The 18,725-nt window shown below is 49.4% G+C and overlaps 1 protein-coding gene across 1 annotated transcript; it reads left to right on the plus strand.

Annotated features, from left to right (window-relative positions):
* The first annotated feature begins 17,041 nt into the window (after positions 1-17,041).
* LOC119281336 (heat stress transcription factor C-1a-like) lies at positions 17,042-18,475 on the plus strand. The gene is made up of 2 exons (XM_037561864.1): positions 17,042-17,457; positions 17,634-18,475. The coding sequence occupies exons 1-2, from the start codon at positions 17,209-17,211 to the stop codon at positions 18,360-18,362; spliced, it is 978 nt and encodes a 325-aa protein (XP_037417761.1). The 5' UTR covers positions 17,042-17,208; the 3' UTR covers positions 18,363-18,475.
* The last annotated feature ends 250 nt before the right edge of the window (positions 18,476-18,725 follow it).

Consider the following 18,725-nt stretch of genomic DNA (forward strand, 5'->3'; position numbering starts at 1 on the left):
TTCGAAAAATGGAAATAGACTGGAGCCGCATTGAGCGAAGCAGCACAACCTTTAAAGGAATAATCCCTAGTCGGGAAGCACGCTGCATAGGAAAAATTACACTGGATGTGGTGTTCGACTCGCCAGACAATTACAGGTCCGAGGAGGTCATGTTCCAAGTGGCCCAGTTCAGCAGCGGATATCACGCTTTATTAGGGTGAGAGGCATTCACAATTGTTCAAGCTATACCCCATTACGGGTATATGAAGCTAAAAATGCCCGGGCCCAACGGAATCATCACTCTTGCCAGTGATCCGGACATAGCACTCCGCGCTGAAAATAAGACAGCCGCACTAGCCCTCGAGGCACTATCCGAAGCCCTAGCGGCCGAGGAACTCACTGCGCTATGCTCCACAGTGAACAGGGATGATGTGATACTCGATAAGAGATCCAAGTCCATCTCTTTTAAGCCAGCAGATGAAATAGTCAAATTCCAAGTCCATCCAATGGACCCTACAAAGACGACATCCATTGGGGCACAGTTAAACCCTGACGTAGACGCTGCACTACGAGAATTCCTACGCGAAAATTAGGACATCTTTGCCTGGCACCCCTCAGACATGCCAGGATTCCCACGACGGCTGGCCGAGCACAACCTAAATATCCTAAAAGGATGCAAGCCAGTCAAACAGGCTCTTCGTCGTTTTTTCCGAACCCAAGAGATAGGCAATGGGAGAGGAGCTAGCCAAACTTTTGGAAGCCGGATTCATCAGAGATATAAAACATCCAGACTGGCTAGCAAACCTAGTGATGGTACCAAAGAAGGATAAATCCTGGCGCCTATGTGTCGACTTCAAGGACCTTAACAAGGCTTGCCCAAATGATCCATTCCCCCTCCCCCGCATCGATCAAATCATCGATGCTACCGCAGGGCACGATTCATTATGCTTCCTCGACGCATACTCCGGCTACCACCAAATCTAGATGGCGGAGCCAGACCAAGCCGCAACGGCATTCATCACTCCATACGGACCATTCTGCTTCAACACAATGCCCTTCGGGCTCAAAAACGTCGACGCAACATATCAGTGCATGATTCAGACATGTCTGGCAAACCAGATCGGCAAAACAGTGGAGGCATACGTAGACGATGTGGTTGTCAAATCCAAGCATGTCGAAACTCTAGTAGCTGACTTGAGGCTCACATTCAACAATCTCCGAGCATATGACATTAAGCTCAACCCGGAAAAATGCGTTTTCGCCGTACCAGCCGGAAAGCTCTTGGGCTTCATTGTATCCGGTAGAGGAATTGAAGCAAACCCAGTCAAGATCCGAGCTCTGTCACAATTGGATATCCCAAAAGACCTCAAGCAAATACAAAAATTGACTGGATGCGTGGCGGCTCTAAGCCGCTTTATCTCCCGCTTAGGAGAAAAGGCACTACCCCTTTATCATCTCCTCCGGCGCACCGAACACTTCGAGTGGACGGATGCCGCCACGGCCGGACTCGAAGAAATCAAAGCCATATTGGCAACAAATCCGGTCCTGGCCACGCCCAACTTGGGCGAACCAATGTTATTATATATCGTGGCAACACATCAAGTTGTAAGCGTGGTGCTCGTCGTCGAACAAGAAACAGACGGACACAAGTTCCCCCTTCAAAAACTAGTTTACTACGTGTCCAATGTCCTAACTCCATGCAAGTCCCGGTATCCACATTATCAAAAGATAGCGTACGCGGTGTTCATGGCATCCCGGAAGCTGCGACACTACTTTCAAGAGTGTTTGATAACAGTAGCCTCCGAAGTACCTCTTAATGACATTATAAACAACCGAAACGCGACTGGCCGGATTGCAAAATGGGCCATCGAGCTCCTCCCATTCGACATAACCTATAAACCACGGCGAGCTATCAAGTCGCAAGTTTTGGTCGACTTCATCGCCGAATGGACTGAAGCCGAACTCCCTAAAGAGTACGGCGCATATTCCAATTGGATCATGCACTTCGACGGCTCCAAAATGATGGCCGGCCTGGGGGCTGGCATCGTCCTGACGTCCCCAACCGGAGACACAGTCCAATATGTACTCCAGATAATGTACACGGACTCCAACAACGTAGCCGAATACGAGGCCCTTCTATATGGCCTCCGGATGGCGGTCTCCATGGGCATTAAATGCCTAGAGGTGCGCGGGGATTCGAACCTCGGGATATCCCAAATAAATGGAGGCTTCGACGCCAAGGATCTGAAAATGGCAGCTTATCGTAACACCGTCCTAAAAATGTCAGCTTGGTTTGAAGGGCTTGAATTTCACCATATAGCCCGGGATAATAACCAAGCGGCGGACGTATTGGCACGCATTGGCGCAAAGCGCAATGCCGTCCCTCCCAATATCTTCCTAGAGCGGCTGTTCAAGCCATCCGTACTATGGGAAGGGGATTCTGGAAACAACAATCCGGACCCAGCCGCACCACCCGACACCGAACATTCTGACACAATCGATGGCTCTAATAATGAAATAGCACCCTCAGCCCACGAAATAATGGCAGTCACTGCCTCGTGGACCGAGTCATTCCTAGCCTACTAAACTAGGCGGGAACTTCCCGAGGACCAAAACGAGGCCCGCTGCATAATACGGCGATCTAAAGCATATAAGGTCCATGAGGGAGAGCTTTATAAGAAAAGCACAACCGAAGTCCTTCAAGGGTGTATCTCCGAAGAGGAAGGGCAAAATCTTCTGGCTGAAATTCATGCTAGACTCAGTGGGCACCACGCCGCAGCCCGGGCCCTTGTAGGCAAGGCCTTCCGTACAGGATTTTATTTGGCCGACGGCCCGGGCAGATGCACAGGACTTAGTCCAACGATGCGTCGGTTGCCAGCTCTTTGCTAATCAAAGCCACATGCCACCCACCGCCCTCAAAACTATACCCATCACCTGGCCGTTCGCGGTCTGGGGGCTTGACATGGTTGGACCCCTTAAAGGAGGAACCCACAAGCAAAAATACCTATTGGTCATGGTGGATAAATTCACCAAATGGATAGAGGCCAAGCCAGTTAAGACGACCGAATCCGGACCCGTGATAGACTTCATATCAGGGGTAGTACACCGTTACGGCGTCCCCCATAGCATCATCACTGATAACGGCACGAACTTCACGGCCGACGAGGTTAAACTCTGGTGTAAAAACATGAGCATCAAGCTCGACTACGCTTCAGTCTATCACCCTCAAACTAACGGTCAAGTCAAACGAGCAAATGGTCTAATCATGAGCGGCATTAAACCCAGACTAGTGCGGTCCCTTAAGGAATCTAACACACACTGGGTAGAGGAGCTCGACTCCGTACTCTGGGGGCTACGGACCATGCCAAATCGTACTACCGGATTCACACCATTTTTTATGGTATACGGCGCAGAGGCAGTTTTGCCCTACGACATAATTCATGACTCGCCTCGCGTGCGCATGTACGAAGAAAGAGAAGCCAAGCTGGATCGGCTGGACAATTTGGACGCCTTAGAGGAAGAGCGCGACGTGGCAAAAGCTCGTTCCGCATTCTATCAACAGCAGGCTCGAAGATATCAAAGCAGAGAAATACGGGCCAAAACTTACAATATTGGCGAACTAGTTCTACGCCTGCCGGACAAGAAAAAGGACAAACTCAAACCCAAATGGAAAGGTCCCTTCATCATCGACCAAGTCCTGACCGGCGGAGCGTACCGTCTGCGAAACGCATTGGACAACCGACTCAAGCCGAACCCATGGAACACAGCCCGTCTCCGAAGATTCTACGCCTAGCGCCGGACTCTGAGTCCGTCTCCTTCCTCCGTCCATATTTTATACTTTAACTGTCTTTTATTTCTCTCCTTCTCCCTCCTTTTTTCTGAAGCCGTTGAAGGCTCGTTTGCGCATTGTTCGCACACACTTGACGCGTTATTCACGCTCAGTATACCTGGGGGCTTGTTTAACAAAAGCTTATTAATACGGGCTTTATGCCCAACACATGTGTCACACTTTCGCATGTACCTTTTATTCACCATTATATGCATCGATATGACTTTTAAGTTTTGGCCAAGCTGGGTTGCCTGGCTCCTGTGCTTACCCCTACGTTCCCGATTGTTCGGCTAGGTGGTAAAGGGAGCACCTCTGCGATTGTTACCGCCGGGTCAGCCGGACGTGTACCTCAGACTGGGTGAAGCCGAAAGCTAGCATTCTTAAGGGAATATTCGGTCGGTGAATTAAAAGATGATTTCTTACCTATTTATTTATCCGCCCCCAGATGTTTTTCTGCTTTTTTCGCAGTCCGGACATGCACTTTAGGGCATGCCTCCCAGGGAAAGGAACCCCTAACGGAACTATTCTCCCTGGAAGATGTTTCTTACTAACCATGTAATATAACATAACTAGTTGGGCACTTGTCTGATAAAGCACTTATGACCCCTACGCCTGGTCTCCACGCATGCCCCGGTTCTTACATAACCGCGAGGGTATTCGGACACACTCCGGACTATCGGGTCCCGAGGTTGAAGCGAAAAGGTCCGCTACGACAAACGATCTACAATCCGGCTAGAAGGCATTTTACATGTCATTTTAAATTACATAGTCAAATTGACTAATTGTATTCCTATTCAATACCATCTAATAGGCTGTCTAGTTTATAGTCCCGTTGGGAATACTTCACAGCCAACTCTACTTGGCCGTACACTAAGCTCACAGGTATCTTATTCCTATCGGGCCCCATAGGTCCGACCTCGGCCATGTGGTTTGGGTCAGCCTTCGTGTACCGCGTCTTCACCATGGCCCAGGCCTCCCTGCCACCTTGACGACAGGTCGATATCTTCCATAGCCGGAAGCGCCGCCGTGCTCCCTGAAGCTTCTCTGCAAGCTCTCCAAGGCCTTCGGGTAGGGAGATGGAGGGCCACAAGGCCTGGGCGACGCCTCTCATCACCTGCCGAACTCGTTCATGCAGTTGCAGCAGCTCGGGAAGTAGGTCACCCATTGAACCGGGCATTTCCTCTGCAGGACGACCTGTGAGCATACCTACATACATATTTCTGTTAATCGACTTCCTCGCCGAACTCTTCTTTTCAAAAGTTCGCTCAAGCACTTACTGTAAATGCCGCGACGAAGCCGCCGATTCTCCTTAACGGAGTCAGACAGCTGGGCACGAACATCTTTTAGTTCCTCGCCCAGCTGGGTGTTGGCATCTTGGAGGTTATTTTTCTCTTGCCTCACCCTTGTAAGCACCTTCTCGCCGGCCTTTAGCTGGCGTAGTAACTGTTGCCTGTCCGCATCTAGTCCGGCGCCATCTGCAATATTATTGTCAGACTTATACACACGCCGTACTTCACAAACTACTTATCTTTCCAAATATATATTACCGGAGGGGGTCTCTGTGGCTCCCCCTATGGCGGCTAGTGCGGCCTCAAGTTGGGCCTTACACTCTTGAAGCTCCTGGGACAGGTGGGTATTCTTTTCTATAAGATCCTGCATAACAAATGATCCTTAAATCAGTTATTCTAACTATTTTAAGTCTCGGGGGCTACTGGCATATATAACTGTCAAAATTACTCACCCGTATGTCTTTCACATACTGCTCTGTGGCTCTGGCTAGACCATCTTGAGCGGCACGGAGGTGCGCATCTCCCGAATTAAAGGCATTCAATGCCTCTTGGGAGAAACATGCTTCACGAAGAATTGTCCGGTGGCGCCTGTGATTCATGGCACTCTCCACCTTAGATCTGGTGGCGGACAATCTGTCGGCATGCTCCGTTGGAGGAGCATCCGACGTGCGCCTTGTGTTCGTCCCCACTTCCGGACCTGGCGTTGGGGCCTGGCTGGCGGAGGCTCGATTGGCAACCTCTCCGAACACAGTCCGGCAAGCGCTCTTTTTCCTGAAAGGATCACGAGCGTTAGTATGCCTTCCAGGAATCTTTCCTTGAAACACGGTGGCGTGCCATACCGTTGCGGCGATGTCTCGATCCGCACCGCACTCCTTTTCCGCCTGCTGGGCCGAGCTGCCCCTTGTTGGCCAGCCGCCACGGGCTCGGCTTCCCGCCTCAAAGGCACCTCCCGCGGAACACCGTTGTTATGTGGTGATCAGAAATAAGCACGGATGGGTCATGGTATCGGGACTTCGGTCACAGATACCTGGGAAGCTGGAAATATTCCGGGGTAGTCGGCCGTAATGGCGACCAAAGCATTGTCGATGCTAAGTTGGTGGAACACCCCATCGATCAGCTCCACCTTTATGTCCGGATCCTCTTCGGAGGCCGGATCGAGGGACCGTTCCGGGTCCTCGGGTTGTGGAGGCGGGCTGTGTATATCCTCTATAGCCCGGCGCAGTTCCTGCATCAAAATCACAAAATGAGACACTTAACCATAGGAATATGGATCGGATAGGCAAAAAATGTCTGCTTACCCAGCTTCGAGGGTTGTTCATAGAAAATCCGTTCAATGGACTGGCACGGAGGAAGTCCTCCTCCTCCCCTTTGTACAGGCCGGACAAGATCTTCACCAGATCAGCGACCGATCCCGGCCCCTTACGGCCATGACGGGTGGCATCATCCTCCCCGTTGAAATCCCACATGGGGTGGCCCTATACTGGAGCGGCTGCACCCCCCGCATAATGCATGTGGCCATGACTCCGATCATGATCAATCCGGAATGAGCCAATAATCTTATTCGACCCATCAGGTAAAGGACGTCCCTGTCATTCTCCCGTTGAGAGCTCCGCAGACGCCAACTTAGGCGTTTCTTCAAGGGAGCATTACTGAACTCTGGGAGGCCGGTCCGAATGGGATCCGGTAGCGGGGCGTCTTCTACATAAAACCATTCCGAAGGCCAGTCTTCGGACGCCTTCTTCGGGGTTCCGGATAGATGTCCGGTCCCGGCGTTGTGCCATAGTTCGGCTCCGCCCACTTGATATATTGACCCCTCATGAGAACGGGGTACGAGGCAGAATAATCTCTTCCAAAGTCTAAAATGAGCCTCGACGCCCAAGAACAGTTCGCAAAGGGCCACGAAGCCCGCGATGTGCAGGATGGAGGCAGGCGTGAGGTGGTGCAGCTGGAGGCCGTAGAACTCCAGGAGCCCCCGGAGAAACGGATGTATCGAAAATCCGAGTCCTCTTATTAGATAAGAGGCAAAGCATACCCGCTCTCCTTTGGAGGGATTTGGGACGCTCTCCGCCTGCTTTCCGCCCTTGTAGGTGGCGAGTCCGGCTCGAACCGGAATCATAAAGGCTGGGGGAAGAAATTCCTTGGCTTGGAGCGTCACTAACTCACTGTGCGGGACTGAGCATCTCTCCCAATATCCAAGCTGAGGGCTGGGAGCGCGAGAGGAGGAGCCGCGTCGACTGTCCATGATGGAATGGATTTTTGTCAGAGGCGCTCCGATGAATGCTCGCGGAAGGAGGATGGTGTGATTCGGATCTAGATCCCCGTCCCTTTTATAGGCGGCTCATTTGCGCAGCTAGGGGGGTAAAATGAAAAAATACCCTGGCTTTTCACATTCGTTCAACATGTGGAAGATGGCCATTATTGGGCGTGGAAGCCGAGGAGCGCGATATTTACAAGAAGCCGGACACTATTCACACAGGATTTGGAGAAGAACCCGCCTTGCAATGCCGAAGACAATCAACACGCCGGACTCATCATCATTGAAGCCTCGTTCGGGGGCTACTGAGGGAGTCCTGGACTAGGGGGTGTTCGGATAGCCGAACTATCATCTTTGGCCGGACTCCAAGACTATGAAGATACAAGATTGAAGACTTCGTCCTGTGTCCGGATGGGACTTTCCTTGGCGTGGAAGGCAAGCTTGGCGATACGGATATGTAGATCTCCTACCATTGTAACCGACTCTGTGTAACCCTAGCCCTCTCCGGTGTCTATATAAACCAGAGGGTTTTAGTCCATAGGACGAACAACAAGCATACTATAGGCTAGCTTCTAGGGTTTAGCCTCTCTGATCTCGTGGTAGATCTACTCTTGTACTACCCATATCATCAATATTAATCAAGCAGGAGTAGGGTTTTACCTCCACCGGGAGGGCCCAAACCTGGGTAAAAACATCGTGTCCCTTGTCTCCTATTACCATCCGCCTAGACGCACAGTTCGGGACCCCCTACCCGAGATCCGCCGGTTTTGACACCGACAAACACCGAGGCCATCGCCGGCGAGGGTGAGAAGGAGGATAAGCGGCAACACAAATATGATGCCTCGCAAGATGGACCTATTGTGGTCTTGAGTGATGGTTGTTGGGTTAAGAGTGTGTGTTCTGTTTTCTCTCCCGTTGCAACGCACGGGCTCTTTTGCTAGTAATAATAAATAACCCATCATTATTATCATAATAACAAGTCCTACTCATCATCATCATACAGCTTCTACTCGTTATCATAATAACAAGGCATACTCATCATCATCATAGTCATCTAAGCAACCCTACTTAATTGTTCTTAGCACATGATCATGATTATTAGCTAGTACCTACTACCCTCTCTAAGGTAAAATAGCATAAAACAAGATAGGCCCTGACGCTGCATTATGGAGAATGGAGATTATCCTATCTCCAATTCTTGCGCTTCGCACAATGTTGCTTCCAAGTAGCTCCCTACGATTGTCCATTCATTTTTCTAACCTTTGATTTTCATGTCTTTATTGGTTTTATAAATCAGGTATGAACAGCAGCGAAGCCTAGGATGACCTGGCCGTAAGCTAATAACATCAAGGCGACCTTTCGGAAGTATCAGATCAGGCACACAATCCTTCGGGATTTTCTATTGAAAAGCATAGTAATAACTTCGTAGTTAGCAATATAGTTTAGCTTTAGAATAATTTATGCAAAAGATGCACGAATGTCGTAATAGTAAAAAATCTTACCATGTTATCTCCATGGATGTTACCGTAGTTCAACTCGTGCACTAGTGGCACGTATTGACCATAATGTGCAGGAGTTTGATAATTGATATTGTAATTCTCAACATCATTAATAAATGAGATAAGATGATCTTTCTCCTGATAAGTTAATTATGCGCCATCAGTGTAGTAGGTTCTGTCTACCATCTTCCATACATTTTCTAAAGAATGAAAATAAGTTGTTAATGGAAATAAGCTGTCAACTATTTTGAAATAAACAATAAAAATTACTTAATAAATATGTTTGAGAAGCTCACATAGAGGTAGAAGTGGAAGCGTATCAACAAGGACCCAGATGTCATCGTCATGATCACCAATATCGAAGGAGACATACATACCCTCCTAAAAATCATATGCCTTGCACAGTGCTTCCCAATTCGAGCAACCAAAATGGGATACGCTCTCCGAATTGTATAGCTTTACAGCAAAATCATAACCATGATGGGTCCTAAGATGAACTATCTTTGTCTCCATATTTTCATGATCTTCGAAATCCAGATGCTCCAAGACATAGCGTCTGGCATGGCATGGAATAAGCTAGCCGAATTGTAAAAGAAGAAAATTACACGTTCAAGAAGCATAAGTCATGCTTAATTACGGAAAAAGACTTGTCGTTGCGTTCAGTTTCAACATTGAAGGTCTCATCGAGCTTAACACCGAAGCACCGACCGTCTACCAGGTGAGGCCTGTCGCATAGACCCCTGTCGTCACCGCAGTAGTCGCACTCCGGGATCCTATTGTCATCGTCAGACATTTCCTATGTCCATAATTCAAAGATTAAACTTGTAAAATTCAATATATGTACTACAAAAACTAAATTAGATCATTATTATTCATCACGGGTTGACTGTCGGTCTGTCGAGTCTTTTCGTGAAAAATGTCATCTCATCTCATGTGGTGTATATGGTGGACACTCCATCACTGATTTTTCGACCGTCGGTGATGGTCGTTACTCCTCCTTCCCCTAGTGCATAACAAAGGTCTAGCACAAGGAGAAGAAGGAGAAATGACCCCAATGACAACAGTCAGGATTATTCGTCCTCTCTCATATATGGTGGACACTCCCTCACTGACTTTTTCGTCGGTGATGGTCGTTACTCCTCCTTCCCCTAGTGCATAACAAAGGTCTAGCACAAGGAGAAGAAGGAGAAACGACCCCAACGACAACAGTCGGGATTCTTCCTCACTCATTTTTAACTGTCATGTATGGAGCGTCGACAGACTTAAAGTCAACCCGAAATGTCGTTTAATTATCTTTCTAGAAAATCCGGGTGACTCAATATGTCCTACATATTCTAGCACAAGTCATGTCAAAATTCACGGAATAATCCGGCATGACCTTTGCTAGAAAGGACATATCGAGCACCTGAAATTTGCCGGAATGGAAACTAATCGACACTTTGGCAAAACATAGGCCAGTTGGAGGTGTTTGGCTGGTCATCACATTGTCACAGCTATCCATCCATCTATATATATGGGGATTTGGCTGGTCTCACCTCGAGGTCGGAGGGGGTTGGTGACGGGGACGACGACGGCCGGGATGATGCAGGGGCTCCTTGATTTCTACAAACACAAAATATAAACAAAAAATTATTAAAACCATACGTCTAAAACAAAAACAAAATTTGTAAACCCAAGTTCTAACACTAAAAATTTGTAAAACCTTGTTCTAACCCTAAAAACTGAAAAGACCTATACACTTACTAAAAATACCCTAGTTCTAGCCCTAATATCTATACATCCATCCATCTATCTATATATCCATCAATATATCCATCCATCCATTTGTCTATCTATACAATATATCAAAAATACCATAGTTCTAACCATAGCTAACTATTCATCTATCTATCTATCTATCTATCTATCTATCTATCTATCTATGTATCTATCTATCTATCCATCTGTCTATGCATGCAATGCAAGAGGGATCGGAGGGAGAGAGGGATGGAGGGAGAGGGGGATGGAGCAGGGAGGGAGAAGGGCGAGGGACGATGGAGGGAGAGGAATGCAGATGGAGGGAGGGAGAGGGAGAAGGGAGGGGTGGAAGGAGAAGGGAGGGAGGCGGCATACCGGGCGAAGGCGGAAGCGGGCGATGGCGGCAGCGGGCGGTGGCGGCGGACGACGATGAAAGTAGTGTGTGTGGGAAAGGGAGTGTTCGGGCCGGCGCGTGGGGAGGATAAGGTATCAATAACAGTAGCGCTCTTTTCTGGACAGCTCTGCTGCTATGCTACTTAGTAGTAGCGCTCGTTAAAAAAAGCGCTACTACTAAATGTGGCCCATTAGCAGTAGTGGTGTTGTCAAACCCAACGCTACTGCTAAAATCTTAGCAGTAGCATTGTATTTTGACCAGCGCTGCTACTACAGCTAGCGTCGGTGGGCTTGTTGGGTCCCACTTAGTAGTAGCACTTTTTGTATTTCCAGCGCTACTGCTAAAGCATTACTTGTAGCGCTGCCCTGAATCAGCCCTACTGCTAATTAGCAGTAGCGCTAGTTATTTTTCAGTGCTACTACTGATGTCCTACCTATAAGCATTTCCCTAGTAGTGACTTATAGGCAAGTAATGTGTTTATGAGCACCAATGAAGCCAAATTAAGCCTATTTCTTTCCGTATTGCAAAGTGATTTACTGTTTGATGCAATTGGTGAATTGTAGAATATCAGAAAATTTTACTATACTTACCGTCACTGAGCTAATGTGATTATTTTTACAAATTGACATCTCATGCATGACCTTAATTAACAACCTGCCTCCTTCTGGATGTCGTAGCAAATACAAGTGTTCCACGGGATGGATAGACCGAATGGGGAGTTTCGAAGGTGTGCTCAAATGTATCTATATTTGCATCTCTCAGATGCCAAGGGCCAGTGATGTCCGTTGATAATGTTTATGAAAGCTACAAATTAACAAAGTTTTTTAAGTGTATGTGTACTTTGTTATGAACTCTTTGTGGTGCAGGGTATGTTTGGGAAGGCTATTTTGATTTTGTTTTTATTCAGCTAAGGTGTACTGCTTCCAGCACTGCAGTCCCTTAGTTTAGGAATAGGAGCGAAGCCAAAAACAAAATACCAACATAATTAAATTCAGCCCAACTTAGATTTTCTTTTAAGTGAAACACATGGTGAATAAGAAAATCCTTAACCCTTGATTGAAAGACAGCGCAGCAAAGCGCGCGTCACCTTCTAGTGCAAGATTAGAGCGGCAGGATAAGGACGAGGCGAAAGGGTGATGTTGGTCGGTGCATGAGCCCCATGGCACGACATGGCTCGCGTGCGTGCAACCGGCGAAGGACGCAGTCGGTCGCCTGATTAACATCATTTTCATATTCATAACTTACAGTGGTAGTTTACACGTAGTTTTGATTTAATTAAGAATCACCTGCCACATAAAGTATGCTTAAATCTCCTACAGACGCGGCATAGTCGACAGCTAGCTATCCAAGAGGATATTCAATTTGGACCAGGGTGCAGTAGCTTAGAAGGAACGAAGATGCGCTGCCCTCTACATAGGAAGTGTGCAAATTCAATTTTTACTATAAACTACTACCTCCGTTTTTAAATATAAGTTTTTTAGACATTTTAAATGGATTACAACATATGAATGCATGTAAGTATATTTTAGAGTATAGATTTACTCATTTTGCTCCGTATATTGTTACTTGTTTTTTTTAACATCAGTAGAAACACAAGCGCTCATATACACGCGCATACACTCACCCCCATGAACGCATGCACGCACACCCTATCCCTATGAGCACCTCCGAAAGACTAAGCCGGTATATCATCTTGAGATTTACGAAGTCACCGTAGGCACCTTGTCGTCGACGGGAACGTCTCCTCCCACTGAATGCGCATCGCCGGAAATCCTGAAATAAATTCAGGAATAAATGCGAGCACCAGGATTTGAACCCTGACGGGCTGGGGATACCACAATCCCTCTAACCATTCAACCACAGGTTGGTTCGCGTATGTAGTCACTTGTTGGAATATCTAAAAAGACTTATATTTAGGAACGGAGAGAGTACTTCCGTTGAATTGTCTACTTCGCAAAGAAGTAGTAAATAAATAAAACCAAAGTTCTCGCAAGTGATATGTTGTCCATTACTCCCTCCGTCTCATAATGTAAAACGTTTTTTGATACTAAAAAAGGTCATACATTATGGGACGGAGGGAGTACTTCCTTTGAGTTGGGGCACCAATTGAACGCATTTTTTCGGAAAGGAGGATGACCCCCGGCCTCTGCATCTGGGAGATGCATACGGCCACTTTATTAATTATTCTCGAGGACCTTACAAATTGTTACAAAACAATATTTCTGAATCCACCATCTCGGCAACATATGCCGCTACTCTTATCCATATGATGAAGGGATGCTAGTCGGGCCACTACCCAAACCACTCACCTAAACCTAACATCAATAGCCGGAAGCCCCAGCCGAGCCACATACCGGGTCTGGGGCACAATCCGGTCAAACACACTCTTGTGTCGTCGCAGCCATCTTCCACAGGTCCGTTTTCAGAATATATTGAGTCTTCTACCTTGTGTAGGCCACGCCACCATCGACGTCACCATGACGCCAGACAGCTACCTCCTCCTGCGCGAGTCCATCTCCGCGCATCGGGCGGCGCGCCTCCACAGCGCCATGCCGCCGATCTTCGCCGCCATCAATGAGTCAGATGAAGTACCGCTCCACCACGGCATGTACTGATACAGAGCGCTAGACAGAACAGCTCAAAGGCAACAGCAGCTTCGAAGCAGAGCTAATGCCATCACCCTACACACGGCGCAGGACGAAAGCCGTTGGAGCAGCTGCAAGTGAATAAGGCCGGCTCAAGCCGCCAGCTGCCACCACCAGAACCACCACTGCACGCCCGCCACCACTGTTATCCCCGGACGACGCCTCCAAGAAGGAATATGACGTCGCAACGCCGTCGCCGCCCAACCAGGGGACCAAAGTCTTCACCACTAAGCAGAGGGCAGGAAGAGGAGGAGGGAAACCTCACCGAAGCCTCCAAGGAGGGGATCAGCGCCAAAGGCGTCGACTTCGCTGTGGCCGCCGCGCTGGCCAAGGGGTTACCCCGATTCCAACTCACAACCTCGAACTCCCAACCACCCGAGCCGAAGGACAGCATCAAGAGGGACGCCGGCCACCGGAATCAGAAGGGGATCGAGCAGATCGGGCAAGATGGGGCGGGCCTTTTCCACAAGACGCCGATGCGGTCCGCGAGGAGACCACCACGTCGTGACCCACGCCCGCTGCCCCCTTGCTACCCACGCAGCCAAGAGGACAGCCATCCAGCGCCCACCGGCGCCACCTGCCGAGGGATCCACGCCGGGCACACCACCCGGGGCCGCCGCCCCGGTGCCCTAGGCCCTCCACGAGATGCAGAGCAGCCAGATCCCCGCCGCCACCATCATAGATGACGCACGCGCGAGCCGGGTGCGCACCTCAGGCGGCGGCGGCGTGGAAGGAGGAGTGGGGAAGGGGGGTGGCGGCGCTAGGGTTGGGAACCCTCGAGTCGCCTCAGAGAGACGACGCGAGGGTCAGAGAGATCGTTTTCACATAAAAAATGAGAATAATGTGAATGAAAAAGGAACCAGGACCAATTGAACGCATATTCGTTTGTAAAAGTAGTAACTGATGTATACGTAGTTGCATTGGACATATAAGTATACAACGACTTGGCAGTTGGCATGTAGGGAGGATTTAGTCCACAAAACTAAGAAAATGCAATGGAATGATCTACTCTCTCCACTATATACTTTGGTATCTAAACAAATGTAAAACAAGAATTTTAGAATGTACTTCCTCCGTTTTAAAATAAATGACTCAACTTTGTACTAATTTTAGTATAAAGTTGAGTCATCTATTTTGAAACGGAGGGAGTATGTAATATTAACTAGCATGTCTAGCTTGATGGCATGACTTTCTTCATGCAGAAAACAGTGACATGTCGTCAGCTGACCATCACCCTGTATCGATCTGAATTTGGAAACAGAGAACAGGAGTGCCTCATAAATTAACCAACCAACTACCACCGATTCAAATTAAGCAACCTAGCAGCTAGTACTAACTATGAGTACTACCCAATTATTGCGCTAGTGCTACTGCTAGGAGTAGTTCATAAGGGCATGTCCAACGCGCAGTTTACCATTCAACACAATACCTTATCGGTCCGTGGATTGGTCTGTGCGTTCGTTTTCACGCAAATCAGGGGGCTTTATGGGCCCCCGGACCGCTGACACAGTGTGCTCCGCCACCTCGAACCCAATCAAAGACCTTTCCCGCATCCGCATTCTCTCCCACGCAAAGGGATTGCCGTGCATTCATGCCGGTTCAGAGCGTTCGCCGCATTCATGCAGGTCTAGAAAGCAACCGATTTTCCACTGGAGCCAGCACTAAAACGGCGCATCGACCGAGATTGCCGCGAGTGCCGCGCCTCGGTCTCTGCATCAGACATGGACATGAAGGGAAACAACAAGGACTTCCAGGCCGGGCACCGGTGAAGATTTAGACTAGGTTAACAACCATATGCTTTTGTTTAGTGAAATATGTCGAAAATGTCATGAATTTGGTCCGGTTTAAATAAAAGTCATCCGGTTTGTTTAAAGTCTATTTGATATGTATGTGGAGATGGTTGGATGGTTGACTCCCGTATCACTGTCTGTGGATGCGTCCTACGTCCTCGGACGGATACCGTGTCCGCTTCAGAGGTGTGCGTTGGAGATGCCCTAACACCACATGAACACAAGATGAGTAGATATACAAGAGAACATCCCCATTTTGGAAAGAGGGTCAAGGAGCACCAGTTGAGCGAGTCTGGGGACCAACCAAACGCGAGGAGGCAGCACGACTGATCCCAATTATTCCCATCCACTCACAAAAGCCTTGGAGGAGACAAGATATTTTCGAAGAGAGCACACCTACATCATAGCATCATAGTAGTTTAATTGATCAATCCCGTAAAGGGCAGGAGGAGAGTGCCCGGCCGCTTTCGCCCGCCCATATTTTGTTGCTACAGGCGTAGTCCATATCTGTCGCGTTATCATTTGAGATACTGTCCACTCGGGTTGCTTTGATTGGCCGAGGATTAATAATACGATGGATTAGCTAATTAATCCGCCAAACGTACGTGCACCGGTGACACGTAAGTGAGCATCTTGCAAGGTCCAAACGCCGCGCGCCTTTCACCCCTTTCCGGTGGGGTTTCGCCGGCCGGTGGCACGCTCGCACGGACTAAATCGGGTCCATGAATGAGCCCCGACCTTTACATTTTTCTAGGACAAGCTAGTATTTGTACTACCGTCTCAGTCAGTGTACAGTCGATCGAGGCGACCGATCACATTACCAGCACAGTGCGAGAGGAGCAAGTGGACAACCATTAAGCTGCTAGCCCCTACTCCGCGGCCAGATCGAGAGGAGCAAGCTTGAGAGAGACCACACGGGATGATCGAGGCAGTTCCTTTTCGTCGAAAGGAAAAAAAAAACATGATCAAGGCAGTTGGGTTTTGATGCCATCGGGACGGCGCGTCTCCTGCTCATTGTCCGCACTGTTGGAGCACGCTCTAGTCCAAAAGGCGGCACGGTTTTAATCACATATACTCCATCTTTTCTGGTTTATAGGGTTTATCTTAAAATTTTAGTTTTCCATTTTATAAGGCTTAATTTGGCTGTTTCCATCACATGTTCAGATTTCAAGGTGCATTAAATCATTGCATGCAGATATTAAGAGAAAATTGACCAATGCATGTATTTTATGCATGCATGTATTGCAATTAGTGCATTGATAAACATAATTTTTTGAGGAAAACTAGAGTATTAATTAGGTGCTTTTGTAAACTACAAAAAATATTCCATCACTCACCATCTACCTTGGTTGGTGAGATTTTTGAATTAAGCCCTATAAACCAGAAAGGAGGGAGTATCACCGGAAATCTCATGCGATGGCGACGCCAAGAAGGCTGGGGATCGATCGACATGCTGCTAGTCTGTGTGAAGGATCAGCAACTCGACACTTGTCCCGTTCTCCGAGCGCCAGAGACGCCTATATATATAGATTAACCCTGAACAGGTAAGCTCATCACATGGGTTATTAGTTTAGCCATGTCCTCCTGTCACGCACGCTGCCCATAATTAGTAACCCTAGCCTAATTGGGCGGCGCCCGGCCCCTCTCTGCAAGCAACCACACCTGCCTGCCTGCCTGCCTGCCTGCCTGCCTTTCGAGTTTTGAGGGATTTTGACGTCTGCGAGTGGGTTAGAGTAGAGGGAACCCCAGTCCCTGAGGCAAGTACGCAGGAGGTACATAGATAGGAATCAGGATGGACGGCCTCCACACGGAGCTGGCGCTGGGGCTGATCGGGTGCGGCCACGGCGACCTCCAGACGGCGCCGTTCGTGGCCAAGACGTACCAGATGGTGTGCGACCCTAGGACGGACGCGCTCGTCAGGTGGGGGAAGGGCAACAACAGCTTCCTCGTCACCGACGTCGCCGGCTTCTCGCAGCTCCTCCTCCCCTGCTTCTTCAAGCACGGCAACTTCTCCAGCTTCGTCCGCCAGCTCAACACATATGTGAGTACTCCTATCCTACCTAGTGAGGCTTCCGGTGCCGCCGTCTTCTGTCTTCTGGGGGTCCTAGTAAGCAGTGGTTTGTAAATGGTACTTGCTTGTACGAAGGGTACTCTAAGCTTGCACGTGCTTGAAGAAATGTCTGCTTGATTTGCTTATTAGATGGAATTGTTGTGTAGGGCTTCCGGAAGGTGCACCCGGACCGATGGGAGTTCGCGCACGAGTCGTTCCTCCGCGGGCAGACGCACCTGCTGCCGCGCATCGTGCGCCGCAAGAAGCGTGGCGAGGCCGGTGTTGGCGCCTCCTGCTCGTCTGCAGTCGGCGGCGGCGAGCAGCAACAGCACGTGGTGGCCAATATGGGAGACCAAGGGGAGGAGGAAGAGGATGAGGAGGGGAGGGAGGCGCTGCTCGACGAGGTTCAGAGGCTGCGGCAGGAGCAGACGGCCATCGGGGAGCAGCTGGCGCAGATGAGCCGGCGACTGCAGGCGACGGAGCGGCGGCCTGACCGGCTCATGTCCTTCCTCTCCAGGCTCGCCGAGGATCCCAACGCCACCTCCCTCCACCTTCTCGAACAAGCAGCCGAGAAGAAGCGCCAGCGCATGCAGTGCCCTTCCCGTGATTTTACTTCCTTTCCCATCGCACTTCCTCTTCAGCCCGCACCTTCACCGCCGCCGCCACCGCTATTGGCGCTCGGCGACGCGGCCATGGGCGGGGTCAGAGTCTGGCAATGGGCGGAGCCGATGCCACTGAAACTCACAACCGTCGAGCCGCCCTCCGGGAGCTCCGGGGTGCAGCAGGTGCCGGAGTTCGAGGGCGGCCGGAGCGGCAGCGGCATGGGCATAACTGACGGTGGGACCGCGGTGGAGACCCCCTTCCCGTTCTGCCTACTGGGCCAGTGTTTCTTCTAAACACGGCGCGCGCATCGTGCAGGCACATGCGCTACCTTCTTCTACTTACTAATTTAGCAATTAGCAATCATTTGTACACACCTACAAAAAACAATGCTATATTAGCTCTGCTATACTCATTCAGTAATACCAGCATCGGTACGTGCTCTGATTATTCTTAGGCCACTACTAGACGCCGTCGACCGGCCCAAAATTCGGTCAGTCGCCGCGCGGCCGTTAGATTAGGCCAGTTCATGCTGTTGGATCTTAGAGCATTTATAGCTGGACTTGGCAAATCCGGCTCCTTGTATGTTCGTGGACGCGTCCGGGCACACCCGCGGATATTGATCGGGTACTTTCTATATCCGCGTCTTCACAACCGCA

Source organism: Triticum dicoccoides, chromosome 3B (assembly GCF_002162155.2).
Source record: "Triticum dicoccoides isolate Atlit2015 ecotype Zavitan chromosome 3B, WEW_v2.0, whole genome shotgun sequence".
Classification (NCBI taxonomy): domain Eukaryota; kingdom Viridiplantae; phylum Streptophyta; class Magnoliopsida; order Poales; family Poaceae; genus Triticum; species Triticum dicoccoides.

Coding starts and splice junctions, on each gene's coding strand:
- LOC119281336 (XM_037561864.1), top strand. CDS start 17,209: ATGGACGGCCTCCACACGGAGCTGGCGCTGGGGCTGATCGGGTGCGGC. Junction 17,458..17,633: donor TCCGCCAGCTCAACACATAT/GTGAGTACTCCT, acceptor ATTGTTGTGTAG/GGCTTCCGGAAGGTGCACCC.